The sequence below is a fragment of the Varanus komodoensis genome, unplaced genomic scaffold (genome assembly GCF_004798865.1).
Source record: "Varanus komodoensis strain SLA01 unplaced genomic scaffold, ASM479886v1 scaffold51, whole genome shotgun sequence".
NCBI classification, from domain to species: Eukaryota; Metazoa; Chordata; class Lepidosauria; order Squamata; family Varanidae; genus Varanus; species Varanus komodoensis.
The window spans coordinates 4,049,674-4,067,562 of NW_025336100.1; the positions used below are offsets into that span (position 1 = coordinate 4,049,674).

General features: G+C 41.7%; 1 protein-coding gene across 3 annotated transcripts in view; it reads right to left on the reverse strand.

Annotated features, from left to right (window-relative positions):
- EIF2AK3 (eukaryotic translation initiation factor 2 alpha kinase 3) overlaps positions 1 to 17,435 on the reverse strand; it is a 48,204-nt gene extending 30,769 nt beyond the window's left edge. For 2 of the 3 annotated variants that reach the window (XM_044447310.1, XM_044447308.1), the window contains exons 1-3: positions 16,804 to 17,435; positions 9,083 to 9,212; positions 2,850 to 3,044 (exon numbers count right to left, since the gene is read on the reverse strand). In XM_044447310.1, the coding sequence (XP_044303245.1) occupies positions 2,850 to 3,044; positions 9,083 to 9,212; positions 16,804 to 17,114 (636 nt within the window). In that variant the 5' untranslated portion in view covers positions 17,115 to 17,435. The remainder of the gene's footprint in view (positions 1 to 2,849; positions 3,045 to 9,082; positions 9,213 to 16,803) is intronic. The other variant, XM_044447309.1, reaches the window with a different exon arrangement.
- Between the last annotated feature and the right edge of the window lie 454 nt (positions 17,436 to 17,889).

The following is a 17,889-nucleotide window of genomic DNA, read 5'->3' on the forward strand; positions in this document are numbered from 1 at the left end:
AGCAAACAATACTGGTGAAAGAGGACATCTTTGTCTAGTGCCTTGGCTTAAGGATATTCTTTCTGTTAAACCATCATTACCTATCACTGTTCTAAAATTTTCTGCGTATAATTGATCTACGGTGTTTTTGAATCAGACCAAATCCTAATGTCTCTGTCAACATCTTTATCACTGGCCATTCCACACAGTCAAAAGCTATAAAAATATCTAATGATATTAAACCCGCTTTTAACCTTTTCTTTGATATAAATTCTATCACATTTAATAGTCTTTTAGTCAAATCAGACATCCTTCTCCCTACTATAAAACAAGCCTGATCCACCTTCATATATTTAGCAATAAAATTATTCATTCCTTTTGCAAGTATTGATGTAAAAATTAGCATCTTGATTTATCAAAGATATAAATCTATATGCTCCAGGCTCTGTCAAATCCTTATTAGGTGTAACAAAGCAGGAAGAGGAGTACACAAAAAAAAAATTCAGGATGGATGAATAAATATCACAGGACAAAATGACACATTAATTCAAGACAATTATCAAATAATTTGGATGAAGATCCAAAAAGACTTACAAAAATGGACTAAATTACATGCATCTTGGTTGGGAAGAATTTCAATTATAAAAATGAATGTATTACCTAAACTTCTCTTGCAGATGATACCAACTGCAGTATCGGGAGAAGCTGCGCACTCTTGGCATTGGGTGCATGCATGTGGCAGTGAGGTTATTGGGCTGGGCTAGAGAGCAACAGCAACAGTATCCAGAGTCTGCCCACAAACGGGGCAAGGCAGGGCCAGTAAGGTCATGGTGGAGGCCAGTGTGAGGGTGGTGGGCGTGAGCCCATGATCAGGTGGTGTCAGGGCTCAAAGAGATCTCCTCTCCGGAGGAGTCCAAAGACTCACAGGAGGCATGGCATGGAGCAGTGTGGTTGGGACAGCACAGGCAGCTCAGGAGATCATACAGCAGCTCTGAGGAGTCCCCAGGGTAGGTCAAGGAGGAGGATCAGGGAGCATCGCGATCCCGGTGGAACATGAGAGAATGCGGTGAGCCCCAGTGAACCCTGGGGGTAAGTTCGCCAGCTGCAGCCAGCATGAGTAAGCTGGGCAGTGAGCTGCGCGGAGAGGCAAAGGAGCGGTGGCCAGGAATTGCGGGGACAATGGCAGGGAGTCATGCGCAGGAGAGGTGCCTTGAACCTGTTGTGGAGAGTGCAGTCCCAGCAAGTTGGTCCTCGGAGCTGCAAGGGCACTGGATTGTGGAGTCTCAGGATTGACAACTGTGGGTTATCTGTGCAGGGTGAGACAATGGCAGGAGACCTGAGGGCCACACAGCACTTCTTTGGGAGGCACCTTGGTCCCTTCTGGTTTTCCAGAGGCCTTTGGCTTCCTGGAGTGTTTACCAGGCTGCATGGCCTTCTGCACTGGCAAGGCGGCAGGGTCCTCTGCATCCACATTCAAAGAATCAGCCACTTGGAGTGCCCTCTGCTACAGGGCAAATTTTAGGTGCCCTGCTGGCATATTTGTTTCTTAAATGCCTGGCAATGCAGGCACCACAATGTGCCCATTGCCGAGGTAGAAGAGGCACTAGGAATTGCCATCTGCAACTAGAAGACAGGGTTGGCTATGTGGGAAGAGGCTTGAGAGCACATGGAAAATAAGAAAGGGTGAAGGTGGAAGCAGCCAGGGTAAAATTTTCCCTTGGTAATGTGTAGCAATCTGGGAGTGGAGAGAAGGTAGGAAAATACAGGCTTTAGTAACAAAACTTTTTATTATTTGTTTAATTAGCAAGAAAGGGAAAATTGAAGGAAGATCAAGGGGGAGGATGGTGAGTTAAAAAAAAAAAAAGATGCAGAAGCTGATCCAATCAACTAGTGCAGTTGGAAAGAAACTGAGGAAGTGGGCAGGACTGTCCTCTTATCAAAGGGCCTGGAAGGGGCGGAGGAGTTCCTGCCCACTTCATGATGCTTTACTATGAAAGTTTCTCTCCGATCCAGGGCTTGTGCTACATGGCAAAGCCCACATGTGTGATACACAGAGACCAGGACAAAGAACCTCATCATCCTACTTTTTAATCATAAACACAGCAGAGAAGGGCAAAGAATTTGTTGGGCATGTAACTAAGGAAATATTAATATTTTTCCACATGCACAGCTTCCTTGTAAATCTCCTGTGGCAATTAATAGGAAGCTTTTTAATCTAATTGCCATAATAATTGGCAATTAGATTATTGCCAATGGATTATTACTAAATCATTGAGTGAATAAGTCTGAAAAAAGACTTCCACAGCTGCCAGTGGAAAGGTTTTATCAAGTCTAACTGCCTCATGCCCAGGGGTGGGGATTGGAGAGTATATGTTAGGCATACATTGCTTTGGATGTACTCACTTTTGCTTTTGTCCTCACACATGGCCCCTCAAAGATTACCCACAAGGGAATGTGGCCTTTGTAATGAAAAAGATTATCTGCCCTTGTCATACCAAATACCTGTGAGAGCAGTGCTTTTAGTGATGCGATTTGCCTAGTTTATGCAACAGAGGCTATTTGGGAAGATACTTGTGATAAACAGTCTTCATCAACTAGATGCAGCTAAGCACATTTAATTATAACTAGTCTCTGTGATCTCCGTGAGCTTACCTACTCCATCAGGGCTGTATGAGTGTTTCCCTCTGGGGATTTTTGTATTTCTATATATATACAGCTTATTTTAACAAGATACAATTGAATTTCTGCCCTGTCTGATGCTAAGTACCTTCTGTTCTTTAGAGCTCTCTCAAATTCAAAACCAACTTTAATTTTCTGAAAAAACAAGCAAAAAGTCTCATATCATATATCATATGTTACAAGTTTCATACCTTTCCTGAACATGTGCTCAACCCATATGTGGTCAAAGATTTTCCTCCAACAAGAACAACATCATCACCAAATCTGTACGATGATTCAAGAAGAGATTCAATAGTGAAAGGAACAGCTTCCATGCTTTCTCTGTCACGATCCCACTGGAAAAGGTCTCCATTCAAGGAGGGAATTATCATTTTATTCCCAAACACCTACAAAGCATTAAGTAGAAATACTGTAATATTTTGAGAGAGAAGGATATATAATGCCAAAATTTAGAAATAATTTAAATCAAACATGGAGCAAAATGCGTTGAAACCAAAAGTATTCCTCTGCCAAGTGAACAGACAACCCATCCAGCTATTCCTACGACATTTTCAGGGCTCCCTATTTTTTTAAAAAGAAAAGTGCAAAAGGTAGAGATCTGAAAATTTGGGATGCTTTAGACTGGACAGTTTCTGGCAATGTCTTAAAAGAATTAGCTATGTATGTGTAAATTACAGTAGAGGAGATGCAACTGGGGTTCTAATGTCACCCACAATGTGGGATGAGGGCTAGTACTTTTCTCAAGAATGGAGGAAAACAGACAAGACTCCATTGTTCCTCACTTCAGCTCTAAGAGTTTTATATGAAACTTTACTCCATTTCTGACAGCAAGAATTCTCATGACATAAAAACCAGGCCTCACTCTTGGCTCATGTCTCCTTCCAAATTGTTTGTGTCTCCTCATCTTTTTGCCAATCTTCCCATTCAAGCACCGATAATGTTCAAGAGATCTCTCAAACATCAGTTACCATGAAGCAGGGGGAGGTCATTCATTCTAGGTCATTTAACAAACAACTTTCCTAAGGAATATTATATTTTATTCCTAATAAGGAATTATTATATTTTATGAATACATATAGTCAGCCATAATGTTTAATATTTTTCTTGATATTTGAAGCAATATCAAGAAATCTGGTTAGTTAAAAAAAAGGGATATAAACACTTGAAGCAAGCCAGCGGGTTCCAGGGAATGGGAACAGTTGTTTCCTGTTACATCCTCAGTCAAGACTGTGTTGCCAGCATGAAGCATGATCACACATTGGGAACTACATGAGCTGAGCTGGCTGGAGCTGGGCTCAGACTAGATGGCCCAGGAGACCCCCTTCCGATTTGTTTTTTTTTTTCCTGTGTTTCTATGTTTCTTTAAAAATTGGGTACTTGAAGCACAGCCAGCAGTTGTGCCACAGGTCAGGTAATAGCAAAGGTACACAGAGGTAATTCTTGGTGCTGATATTCTTCAGGGCAACCAATCCTAAGTTTCTGAGAAGTTTTCCTTTTTGGGCTCTTTTACATGCATTGAACAAATACAAAGGCATCATTTTTCAAGCATCTCTTACCTGCACAAGACAAAGAGAGTTCACAATACAAAATACAGTAATTTCATTAGTTGTTATAAGCAAATATCTAATCGCATGTACCTTCAGTTAATAACAAAACTAGTATATAGTATCCAAATGTGGCTTTTGGGTATGAATTAGGAGATGCACGTGGTCAACCTAAATTCTTGGGAAACATTCTAAGCCTCCCTCAATTTGTAAAGAACACAGCATTAATATTAGAAATTGAAGTCCTTTGTAATCACACTCTAGCATGCATTAAATTTTTGGATCCATTTATAAACTTACTGGCACAAGCTTTCTGGCACTGAAGATGACAGGCAGTTATACCTATCTTTGGCTGAAGATGTTAATTGATAAAGGCAATCAGACTGGATTAAAGTAATACAGTTAATTCAATATAATTTCTTAGAGGCGGGGTGACAAAAAAGGATGATTGGATATTGATTTTCAGGTGACATGGTCAGGGTCAAACTGTGTATGTTCACGACCAAAGCAGAGGACCCAGCCAAGATCAGCCCAAAGTTTTATTTACAGTTAAATACAGAAAAGCATTTAGCTGCTCCTTTGTCTATCACCAGCAGAAGGATCTTTTCAAAAAGATCCGCTAGGATTGTGTCCTCGTCAATTAGGATAGAAACAGTGGATCATGTTTTATTGGACTATATTTTTTAACAGCTAATAAAATCATCTAAAATTTGGGGGAAGCAGTGGTGCAGCAGCTTAATGATGCTGGAACTGTTGGCCAGAAATGTTCAGCACTCAAACGGTTTAAGCCCAGCCTCCACCAGACAGAGTGGGCTCCAGTCATTTGCCCCTAGCTTTTAGCCAACGTATCAATTTGAAAACATGTAATGTGAATAGATGAATAGGTTTCCCTTCAGTGGAAATGTAACAGTGCTCTGCGACATCATGCTGGCTACACGACCGCAGAATCGTCTTTGGACAGCATCTTAGAAATGGAGATGAGCAACGTCCCCTATTAGCTGCTAACTCAACAGAGTAAAATCTGCAGGGACTTCTTTACTTTTACGTTTAGATAATAAAATAATAATACAGGATTCACTCACTACCCCATTACTCATTTTGTTGCCTGGAAGGACAAATATATTTTGTGTTTAACACCTGCTGGCTGGCATAAGTAAGACTGAATCACAACAAACAGCAACATATTTTGCAGCAGCTTTTTAGATGAGATCATAAATAATTAAGGTATGTTAGTAAAAACTGGAGGGAGATAAATGGCTTTTTATGCTATGCATATGTATGCTTTTCATTTTTTAAAGTACTTGTACCACATTTTGCTGTTTTACTCTGTTGTTACTTTGTCGATTTAACAATTGTTTAATAATGATTTAATAATGGTTCTATTGGTAATTCATTGTTTTAAAAAATGTCTTAACTTTAATTGTTTTACATGTCAGCTGTGGAAATCTCTGAACAGCCTGATCGATTGATATTACACATGTCATAAAATGATAGTTGCATTTGGAAGCAAAGCAGTTAAACAACATAAATAATTAAACCAAGTACAATATGGCAGACACAGCCATGCTTACTTTCAGTAATAGTATCTTACTGACAAAACAAGATGCTTCCTGGAATCCTTTAATTTAGGCAAAAAGTTCAAAGCATATGCTTTCTCTCAACCAGAACAGATGCAACTGCACAATATGTACAGTTTTACTTTGCATGGGCCAACAGGTTCTACATTATCTTTTGTATAAAAAAGACATAATTTAAGAATGAAATAGTGTTCAATATGGCATCTGAAAGAATCTTAGGATAAAGTTTCCTCTATTTATTTTAGTTTCTTCTGACCACACATTTATATCTTCCCACACCATTCAGGTATATATAAATTTGATATCATGCTGCTGATGAAATTGACAGTGTCCATGAAGGTTTATGCCAGAATGTATGTGTTAGCCTTTAAAGCAATAAGACTTTTTCTTTGGCTGCAACAGACTAGAGTAACTATCCCTCTGGAACCTGACTGAAGAAACTTCAATTGATTTATTCAATTCTGCGTTGATAAACATTGCTTTTTATTCTTTCTAGAAATGGTATCTAGAACAGCTCACCACATATATGGGTACTGTGCTTGCGCAGTGCCTGTATTTGGGAAGACTTCATAGATTTAATGGTTTTTAGCAGGAACTCTGCGCCCCCTCCCCCTGGTATAAATGGGCAGAGTCCCCGTCCCCTCGCCAATCAGCTGAAGACTGCCCATTCGCCCCCGGCTGATACCGGCAAGGAAACGTGAGTGTGGTAAAACTGTAAGAATAGTAATCCAGTCAAATTTTTCTATGGAGATTTTTCCACATCATGTATGTCTGTAATTGCCTATAGTTGTCTAAGCTGTTGTACTGCAATCATTGTTCAGTAACACACAGTGAAGGAAACCTGAAACTAAGACTGTGTTGTTTCACTTAAGAACATAAGAAGAGTAATGCTGGACCTGATTAATGGTTCATCCAACATTCTGTTCACACAGTGACCAACCAGTTGCCAGTGGGATCTGACCAGCGAGAAATGAATGCAACAGCACCCTCTTGTCCAAGTTCCCTGTATGCACAGACTGATGTCAATCCTTACATGAATTAGAACATTCAATTAGTTGTTCTGGATCAGATTTTCTTAACTTGAAAAGCTGTATCAGCTGTTTTGGGATATAGATCCTAAAAACAAGGTATTCCTTGAGGTGTATCCTTTTTGGTGGGGAGGTTATATATAAGCAAACGTCATAACTATATATTATCTTTACATTTTTACAAGTATTCCAATAAATAATTTGAATGTGTCTGCCTATAATAAACTATATTGTGCAGTTCATTTAATTTCCCCCAAACATATATTTTTGTTCAATATTTTGTAGCTACTGGGAAGCTTTTGATGGATTTACACCATACATAAAATTGACACGAATTACATTTTTCATTCTGTTTACTAAATATAAGACTTATTTAGTGAGAATGTATGTTGTGAAATAAAATGAATCAGGTATTTTAAATCAGGTAACATTTAGATGACTGAATTTTTAAAATAATTTTTTCTGCTCTTTCTGAAAAATCCACATTACTGTCTGTGGGAAGAAAATAAAATTAATGTAATGTAATTAGATCACTACAGACTCCATTAAGATTGGAGGCATATCCTCACACTGGAATTACCAGGGGATTCAAACAATGACTCTTATCTTTACCAGATTCATTAAGAATTAGAAAAGACATGCAAGTTAGATATAAAGACAACATCACCTTCCTTCCCTTCCCTTCCCTTTCTGCTAAACCATTACCTCACTTTCTAATGCAAGAATGAATCATCCAGTAGTCATATGCAATTATCTTGATACACAGAATATAGGTTACCACACATCCTCATGATCTGTCAATGGAAAGAACTTACCAGAAATCATAACTATTCCTTCTAATGCTAAACTCAGGTAGTTAAGCACCTTTAGGCTTTGAAAAAAAATGGGTTCACCAGAAAAAGGAGAGAATAGTTGCTATACATGCTTGGGATTCCCTATGTATACAGAAATATGCAAGGTTGGTTTCTCCATCTAGATAATGATGATGCTTTATAGAAACATAGAAACAGAGCGAGTCAGAAGGGGACTCCAGGGCCATCTAGTCTGACCTCCGGCACCAACCGGCTCCACTCATGACATGCCCACCATGTGCACGTCCAGCCTATCCTTGAACACCCGCACCGATGGGGCCTCAACGACCTCCCGTGGAAGCCCATTCCACTCCCTCGGGGTCCTGACTGTCAGGAAGTGCTTCCTGGCATCCAAATGGAACCTTGGCTCCCTGAGCTTTGCTCCGTTGCAGCGTGTCCTGCCTTCCTCTGCAGGGGAGAACAGGTCTCTACCCACCTCCATGTGACATCCCCTCACATACCTGTATGTTGCCAACATGTCCCCTCTGAGTCTCCTCCAGGCTGAAGAGACCCAGTTCCCTCAGTCTCACCTCATACAGCAACCCCTGCAAACCGACCACCAACCTTGTGGCCCTACGCTGCACTGACTCTAACCTGACTATATCCTTTCTGTAATGAGGGGCCCAAAACTGAGCACAATACTCCAGTTGCGGGCGCACCAAAGTCGTATAGAGTGGTAGTAATACCTCTCTTGACCTAGAACCCACACTTCTGCCTATGCAACCAAGGGCAGCGTTCACTCTCTTGACCACCGCAACACACTGCTGAATCATGTTTAGCCTGCAGTCAACCAGTACCCCGAGGTCCCTTTCACAAGTGCTGCTCTCCAGCCACTTGTCCCCTATCCTGTACTTATGACAGCAATTCCTATGCCCCAAGTGCAAGACCTTGCACTTATCCACATTGAATGCCATCCTGTTGTCTATCCACATTGAAAGACATCCTTGAGAAGACTCAGTTTACAGTAAATCACACCTGCCTGTGCTAACCAAGGATATAATCTGTGTTTGTTATAACTCATGCTTTCTTTTTGACATATTTGCCTTTGTAAAACAACATCAAAGCAAGCAGATAAATAAATATTTGATAACTGGTTGTAGTTTGGACTCCATAATAATTTGATAGCTTTCTATTTACCTTTGTATGACCAAGGACTGCTAGATGGACAAGGAGCTTTTTTTTGTTGACAGGGACACTTTCTGTTTCAGGGGATACTCTGACAGCTTTAATTCTGTCTCCTGCAATTGTTGGTGTGCATGCTTTATTAAGGCTACTTACCTGGATAAATTTAAATGAGGAGAGTTCATTTTCTTCAACATTACCATTCTTAGCAGTGCTTAGTGTCCACACAGGCAAAGACACATCTTAATGTAGTAAAGCAAATTATCATTCTCCTGATCCGGAAACAGACACATTAACCTTACCTCTGGTTTACTGAGGCTTGATGAGACAAGAGAACCTGATCCCACATCCAAATCCCACTGTTTTCTTCCACTGTTCTCTGGGTCTAGAGCAGCAATCCGTCCATCCAAAGTACTTATAATTACTAATGATCTGCAAATAAAAAACATGCCCACAAGTGAGAACTTAGACATCAGCTTGAAACATGGAACTCACTTTCAATCTTCTACAATGTACAATTGCACTTTCCAACTCTCATGTAATTCCCTCTCCCCTCTTTTTCTCCTCGACTAAAAAATTCAGTAGTACCACTGATGAAAACCACATACACTGAAGAATACCTTGTGGGTCTGAAATCACAGGTTGCAGGACAATTAACTAAACTAATTTAGACATTTATTAGTTCCATAAACATGAACATTTATACATGACAATTATAAGAAATCCATAGCAAAATAACGCATGTATTAAAATTCTGTTTTGATTATGGGTATTTCATGTTCTTCCCAATTTCTCACAGTTTATTTCAAATATGAATCCAGGTACTGCCTTGTCCATTCAAACCCTTATTTTAAGGGGGAAGTAAGATTAATAGTGGCAGGGCTAGAATATGATATGCTTTTATAAATATGATACCTACATCCACACATTTTTATTGAGATGATTGTAATTTAATGGAAACAAAGTTCCAGAAAAGTTAAGAACAGGAAAAAAAAGCCATGCTGGATCTGATTAAAGGTCTATCTATTCCAGTATTCAGTTCAGAACAACAAAGAGCTTTCTGTGGAAAACTGAGTATAAAAGGATCCTCCCACTTAGATTCCCCAACACAGGCATACTGCCTCAGATACCCAGGCAATTGAAGTCCCCCCATTACTACCATATCATACTTCCTTGAAATACTAGCAATTGGCTTAACAAAAGTTTCACCCTCATCTTTTCCTTGCCTGAGTGACTGATATGTGACTATTATGTCCCTTTTATTCCTTGACACATTTATTTCAACCCAAATGTTCTCAGTGGGGCTATCAGGTTCATCTTCCTGTATTTCTGTGCAAGAATAAGTATTTTAAATATGTAATGCAACTCTACCTCCTTTCCTATTTCTTCTTCTCTTTTTGAACAAGTTATACCCTTCAATTCAGTCATGGAAGGCATCCCATGAGGTTTCAGTAATACCCTTCAAGTCTTATTTGCTTTCATGTATTAAGAGTTCAAGCACATTCTGTTAGCTTCCCATACTCTGGGTATTAGTGTATACACAATTAAGCCCATGTACTTTATAGTCTGGCTTTTTTCCTACATTATCGTCAAGACAGTTTTGGCATACTACTAGAGTTCTCCCCTCTCTGTTATGGTGCATACGACTTCATCCACTGTTGCTTCCAAGTCCTTGTCTCTCTACTGATGCCCTCCTAATGAAATTCTTTATGCTGTGGCCAAACATATTCTTTCCATCTCTTGTGAGGTGCAACCCATTCCTGCCATCTTCCAAGTAGCATAGTCTGTGGTCCCTTTTCTCACGAGGGCACCAACTTTGTAGCCAGTTGCTTTCCCTTTTTATTCTTTTGTCAGGAACTGGAAAGATGGATGAGAAAACTATCTGGGCCCCAAAGTTCTTGAGTTCTCCCTACACCCTGAAGTTCAAAACTTGATGTGCCTTTTTTTCCAGCTCCTTTTGGCAGCATCATTTGTTCCCATGTGGATTAGAAGAAAGTGATAGGTGTCTGGGGGCTCTATTCCCTTTGGCAATCTTTCAGTCACACCTCTAATCCAAATTCCAGGGAGACAGCATACCGGATGAGTCCATGGGTCATTATAGAACAGTTGGGCTTCAATCTCATAACAGGGAGTCTCCCACAATGACTACTTTTCTTTTTTCTTGGTCAATTGTCTTTCTGCCTCTTGCTCCCTGTTGCACAGGTTCCCTTGTAATTTTTCCCCTGCCAGCTGTCCATTGGTGTCATCCTCCAGTGGTTACTTAGTTCTAGTGGTTCCATGGGAGCATAGTGTTCAATTCTTCTGCTGCTGCTACCTTTCTCCAAGAAATTTCCTCTTCATTAGCTTTCCTCAACTCAGCATTCTTTATATCTGCTTCAGCTTGCTGTTGCTCTTCCATCTCTGGTGCCTCTCGTTGCAGTTCCATTGTTCTGTTGAAGAACTCTTCACCTTTCTTATTCCTTGGAGGGTGGACACCCGCCAACTGCCACTTGTACCTTTTCTTCTAATAGTGCAACCAGGTTACATTTAATACAGGTATACACTATGTTAATATCAGGGAGGAAAACAAAAACTGCATACCCTTTGCAGGTCACAATCACTAACAAATCTTTTCCAGCCATTGTGTGCTAAACAATGAGGAGGAAGAAAATGTAGAATTATTGCTTTCCCACTGCCTAGAAGCCACCAGCCTCAGAGGTTTATGGGCATCCTATACAAAGCAGGGAAAAAAGCAGAGGTAATCCTAGCTGGAACATCTCAAAAGAGGAAAGAAGGAGCCTACAATGGCTACAGATTACCATGTATCCTGGTCTCTGAAGTTTCCCTCCCATCCTCCAAAGCATCCGTACTGAGCCTTCTCTGAGGTTACTGTACTGTACTAAGAGGGGGAGTTAGGGCTCCAATTCTCATCTCTGAGCATAGGTAGGAATACAGAATATCCTGTGGCCCACAAATATTGTCTAAAAACCACAAGACTGTTCTCCTATGAACTATGTTTGTGTGCTTCCCCTTCCTCTTTTCTGTGCTTCAATTGATTACTTCCTGTTTGAATCAAACCACAGTTTGGGTTTATTTATTATGCTTTTTACCAAAGCACCCAAAGCATCTCACAATATTCATGAAATGTAACGTGCCATTAAAAGCATCCCATGAAAATGTTCAATCCCTGAGGAAAGACTTCCAAAGCCATTCCAGTACAGCTTGTATTCTTCCTCCAAACCAGGATTACAACCCATGGTTTCAAGGTAGTTTGCATAACATTTTGTAGTAACACATTTAATTTCTTCCATCAAAAACCAACAACTCAGACACTTTAAAAATGCTCATTTATCATGAAAAACTGGTCTAACACCAATTTAGGCCCACTTGCACTGTCTGTCTATATGCTTCCAAGCTCAATTCAAGGCACTGGTTTTAGTACGTAAAGCCTTACATGGCTTGGGACTATGATACCTGAGGGAATGCCTCTCCCAAATTTCATCTACCCAGACACTAAGATCAAGTACTGGGGTCTTCCTCCAGCCACCACCTCCAAGAGAGTCTTAGATGGTGGCAAAAAGGAGAAGATGCTCCTTCCCCAGGGTGCCCCCCCATTATGACTCAAATGCCCTACTGAGCCCTGCCTGGTGCCAACTTTACTATCTTTTTGGTGTCGGTAAAGATTGTCCTCTACTGAAAGGCATTCAGTTAGACTACTGGGATCTGCTAGTTGCTAAATCAATCTTAAAACATTCTTCTAGTTATTATAGTTTAAAAAAATGTTTAACAAATTTTGCATTGTAAACTTTTTATGTTTTAATATGGTTAAGAGCATGGGCCTGGGACTCAGACGATCTGGGTTCTAGTCCCCACTCAGCCAACTGGGTGACTCTGGGCCAGTCACAGACTCTCAGCCCAACCTACCTCACAGGGTTGTTGTTGTGGGGATAAGATGAAGGAGGAGAATGATGTAAGCTGCCTTGAGCCCTTTGTAGGAAAAGGCAGGATATAAATTGAAAAATAAATAATAAAAATATATTTTATATTGCATTTTTAATGTGCTGTTGTAAACCACCCAGAGAGCTTTGGACATTGGGCGGCATAGAAAATATATAAATAAATCGGCTGGTGCTAATACAGGCAGTCCCCAAGTTACAAATGTCCAAGTTACAAACAACCTGTACTTACCAATGAACAGCCATAAAGCCTATTCATTTTTTAAAAATTACTGCAGAAAATCTACATCATCACCAGAGAGGAAGGAGGAAGAAAGGGTGGACCTTCAAAGCATCACCGTAGAGAGCCAGAGAACAAGGAGAAAGGGAGGACCCCCAAAGTAGACCTTCCTGTCCTGCCCATCCAGAGAGGTTAATCTCTCCAGCATTTCCTTGCTACAAAGAGGTGGCGCTGGTGAGTTTGGACGTGGGGAGGGAGGACTAAAGATAACTGCAGTTTTTCTACTTGCACTGGAGTCCTGAACTCCTAACCCTCACAAACCCTCACTTCACAAATGTGAAGTGCCAACTATATGTGATTCTACTTACAAACTTGACTTTCCATTTTCTCAGGAATAAAATTCATTTGTAACCCAGGGACTGCTGGTAATTTTGTTTTATACTAGAAGGACAGACTATCAAAAGCAAATTGTTTTATTGAGGAAGATTAAACTTATGGATGCAAGTTTTAGTTAGTAACCCTAAGCATATGTATTAGGAAAAAAGCTCCACTGAAAATGATGGGATTTATATCTGGGTAAGCATGAATGGAACTGTGCTGTAAGCAATCACAAAATACTTTCCTTTCATTGTACCACTAATCATGTTTACAAAAACAGTAAAATTGGGGGGAAAAGTTTCCTAACCACATACTGCTAGTTTCAACATACTTCATACTTGAAAGGAAAACAATTAGATGATCTTCTCATTCAGTTGATAAAAAGTGTTCAGTTCAACTAGCACTAGGTAAAGATATAGCCCGGGTTTCCATGACACATTAAGCCACCATGGCTTCAAAGCCACAATACTTTAGCATGTTGTCCAAACCCAAGAGCACACCCCACTCCATGCTGCTGTAACTTCCCCACAGGCCTGAAACAGCAAAGTGAAACCAGCAAGGAAGAGGTTCTACTTCCCAACCACCACCTGTTGTATTGGGTCAGCAGGGAGAGGAAGGAAGTTTCAGGCCAACCAGCTGAAATGTACTCTATTTGTCATTTCAGCTGAAAGAACAAGCTATGTTATCCTGTGTCTCTTCTGGGGGTGGCAGGAGTGGGGGGACATCCTGTGTTCTGTTTAGCTTCCCATACAGACATTCATACAAGGATGATGGACAGATGTAGCAGTGTCAACTGGTACCAGCTGCCATTACTGAGAGTAAAGCAAGCACAGTCTCTTCAGTCCCAAGTGCTTTCATTCTTGAAATGAGTGGCCAAGGATCCCCCTGGGGTCCTTTGTTCTGGGTTTCTTTGCAATGCACCAGTGTCCTTAGGGAAGCACAGCTAGACTGCCGGTTGTACTCAACACACTATGTACACCTTTGGTGTTGAAACTATGTAGCATGTCCCAAAAACATGCCAAGCCAATTCCGAGCTTCTCTGCATTCATCCCTAAAGCATACACTCTGGGTTTTGGCAGAAACAAAAATTAAAAATTCAAGATTCAAGAAAAAGCACAGAATTAAAAAAAAGTGCTGGTCAGATTCTAAGGACATAACTGTAAGCCATTTAAAGAGACAGCTTGGATTCAGTGCAGAAAGCTATAAGCAGTTCAAAGCAGCATATAAGTAGCAAAGAACCAATGAAAGGGAAAAATACCATCTACCTAACAGAGAGCCTTGTATTAAGCTGCTTATCTGCTTCCTCGAAGATCCTCTATGTCAGTGGCAAAGTTCTGCTGGTGCCTGTGTCAGGCCTTCTCCCATTTGTCTGAGAAAAATCTGTGCCTGGGTGCCTGTACTAGAGAAAGCTTGGGCTCTCCACATTGATGCCTCTAGCTCCCTTATTAGCTGGGAGATTCGTTCCTGCCACTCATACTGCAATAGAAAGCCCCTCAACTTCTTTTTCCAATGTAATCATCTCCTCTCTGGTTCCTTCCACCTTGCTTGGGTGAAGAATTTTGAGAGTCTCTTGCTTTTTGATAGCTCATTCTGAGCTCTGAGATGGATGCTGGAAGATTCATATTGTTCAGGTACCTGCCCTCATCCAGGCCATCTGTATTGCAATGCCAGTGTACCCTAACTAGTCTTTTACTATGCTGAGATCTGTAGCTGATTGCAAAAAGGAGGTTTCTGCCTCTTGGACCTGCCTAAGTTGAACTCAATACAGTCTGAATGAGTGGGCTATTACAGGCTGACCAAAACACCACCTCAAGAAGAGGCTGAGAAGAACAAGGCTCATCCTGCAGCTGCTGCTCCCAACAGAAGGTTTGCCAAATAGCCCCTCCCTGCCACGATCAGCATTGGGGAACCTCAGAAAGCTGTCTCAAAGTGCTGCTTCCTACTCCACTCAATTCACTGTTCCTGCATTGTCTTCTGGGATACCAGCAAAGGTGGGAAGGAGGGGCCTCAAGACCTCTGCTGTGGCTGACCATCTGCCAGACACACTGCAAGCCTTGGCTAAATAAGCTGCACCACATGCCTTTCTACACGGTATGCCAAATTGTGCTGTGCACACTGACCACAGACTGCACAAAGCTTGGAACTCATTAACCTTATATCAGGTTTGGGAAGTCTTTTTTTTGTTGTTGAAGGCCACATTCACTCACACATACTCTGTTAGTGGCTGTGCATACTGGCAGGGCAACTCCTTTTATCTCATCTCTTCCTCCTCTACCCAAGTAGGGTGCTGAAAGGAGGTTGGTACTGCTCTCATCAGAGGTCTAAATCACTTGTCAATAGCTTCTGAAATTAGTTCAAAGACTGCATTGCAGACCTAAGCCAACCCTGCCTTAAACTCTAAACAGGAAATTCTGTCTAAATAATGAATTAGCACATTCTCAGAAATTTCAGGTTAAATGCTTATTTTTCTTATATAAATGAAAAGCAGTGCAGATGAAAAACACCAGTAGTTGCAGGAATTATAAACACTTCTAGTTTCTAGAGCCATTCCTATAAATGAATAAGTCTAATTTTTATTTTTATCCCTGTATCATTCCCTTTTCTACATTTTACACTCAAAGGTTTCCTAAGTGTATGTAAACTCAGCTTAAAGTTTACTTACACTGTAAACAATCTGAAAAAGCCCTTATACTTCCTGCATACAACAGGATGTGCTCACATGCAGTCCATGCAGTATACACCAATACACTAGTGGCTAGTATTAAGTCTCCTTGAATGTCTCCCAAAAAAGTTCACAGGAACATTACTGATGAAACCCGATGTCAGATGTATAAAAAAATGCCAAAACACAAAGAACCGATCCCTCAGAAATCTACCAAAGAAAGAATGATACAGGTCTCAGAAAGAAAGAAAGCTCTGTAGAAGCCAGTGAACAAACACATTCATTCCCTCTCCATATCATTCTCCAGACAGGCAATCCTTCAATGTATTTATACTAAGAGTAAGCCCACTGAAATTCTCATACCTTAAGTCTATCATTTCAATGAGTTTATACTAATTACAGATAAGTCTGAATCTATCAGGCAGTTATTAACAAAGAGAACTGGTCGACATCTAGTGTTTATGGTGCAGTAATGGCCTTTGCTTTGGTTCAGACAGGGGTAAGGAGGAAGCTCCAGGGCAACCTTGGGCCACATCTTCCTCCAATCTAATCTACCTCAAACAGTTACTGTACGAACAAAAGCGGGGAAAGGATAAACGCCATTTGCGCTATACAGGATATTTGAGAAGAAAAGCTGAGTAAAAACCAAACTCTTCTCGCGCGCACTGCTCGATTTCGACAGCATGGCCATGCAAGGCGATGCTGTCACTCCAGGGAAGCCTGCGATAGCTCCAGGCATGCTGATCACTGAAAAAAGAAAATGTGAGAAGGAAAAGGATGCTGAAACTATCCTGTTTCCACCAATATCCCGAGACCCTGTCGCCTCACCTGTAGCTGCCACTCCGGGCGGGCGCATCCACTGCTTCCTCCTCCTGCTCCCCGAGGGACGCCGCTTGAGGCACCCCGCTGGCCTCATCATCCTCTACAGTCACGTCGGCAACCACAGGGAGCGCGGCAGCTGCAACGCCGCCGAGTCCTAGTCCCGGCTGGTTTTCTCCATCCGAAAACGCCGCCGCCGCCTCCCTCAGGGAGATGCAAAGCGGCAGAAGCAACCAGAGGGGTACCAGGGCGGCGATGGCTGGGAGAGTTGTGGCGGTGGACGAAGCAGGCCGAACGCTTGGGCCTCGCGGCCCGGGCATGAAGGGGGCCTCCCGCCACTCGCCTCACGGACGTCGTTAGGACATACGTCCCGCACCTGCCAAACAACCTCCGGAAACGGCGCGATCGGTTTTCCTCAGCGGACCGAGCCGGGCACAACCCACGCGCACTGCAACACTGCAAGCGAGCCTGGATATTGGTTGCACTACAACCAATCCCGCCCCGTTTTGGCCACGTACCGGCGCTTTCGTTCACAACCAAAAATGTTTATCCTTACGCTTGAACATTGTGTCATATCACGCGTCTGTCCAATCTCAGAACGCGGGCCGAGACTTTTCTTCCAGAATTCAACACTATTCCGGAAAAAGAGCAATATATGATGCTTGTCAGTGCGCGCACCAATAACAGAAGCGGTTCGAACGGATGGGGAGTACAGCGATTGGTTGCTACCATTTCCCGCCCCTTCCTGTTCAACAGAGATTGGGCAACGTCAATGCTTCCTACGTGGCCGATTCTGAGTGTGGACAGCAATATCTAATACACAGAGCGCTCGCTGTCGGAACTCTTAAAGGGACCGTAGCAGTGAAGCCCTTTTGTGTTTAAAAGGCGAAGGACGTATCTTGTATAGTCTGATAACTCTTCTTAAGTAACCAGGGGCCAGCTGAGGGTTTGCCACAATCCAGTGTATGTTTTAGCTATAAAAATATAAGATGAACAGTACTTCATTAGACAAAGTAGCCATGCAGCGGAATGAGGTGTATGAGAGTCCCAAGATGGAAAGTTTGGTAGTACTGCTTCAGTCCGTAGGGGTGGGGC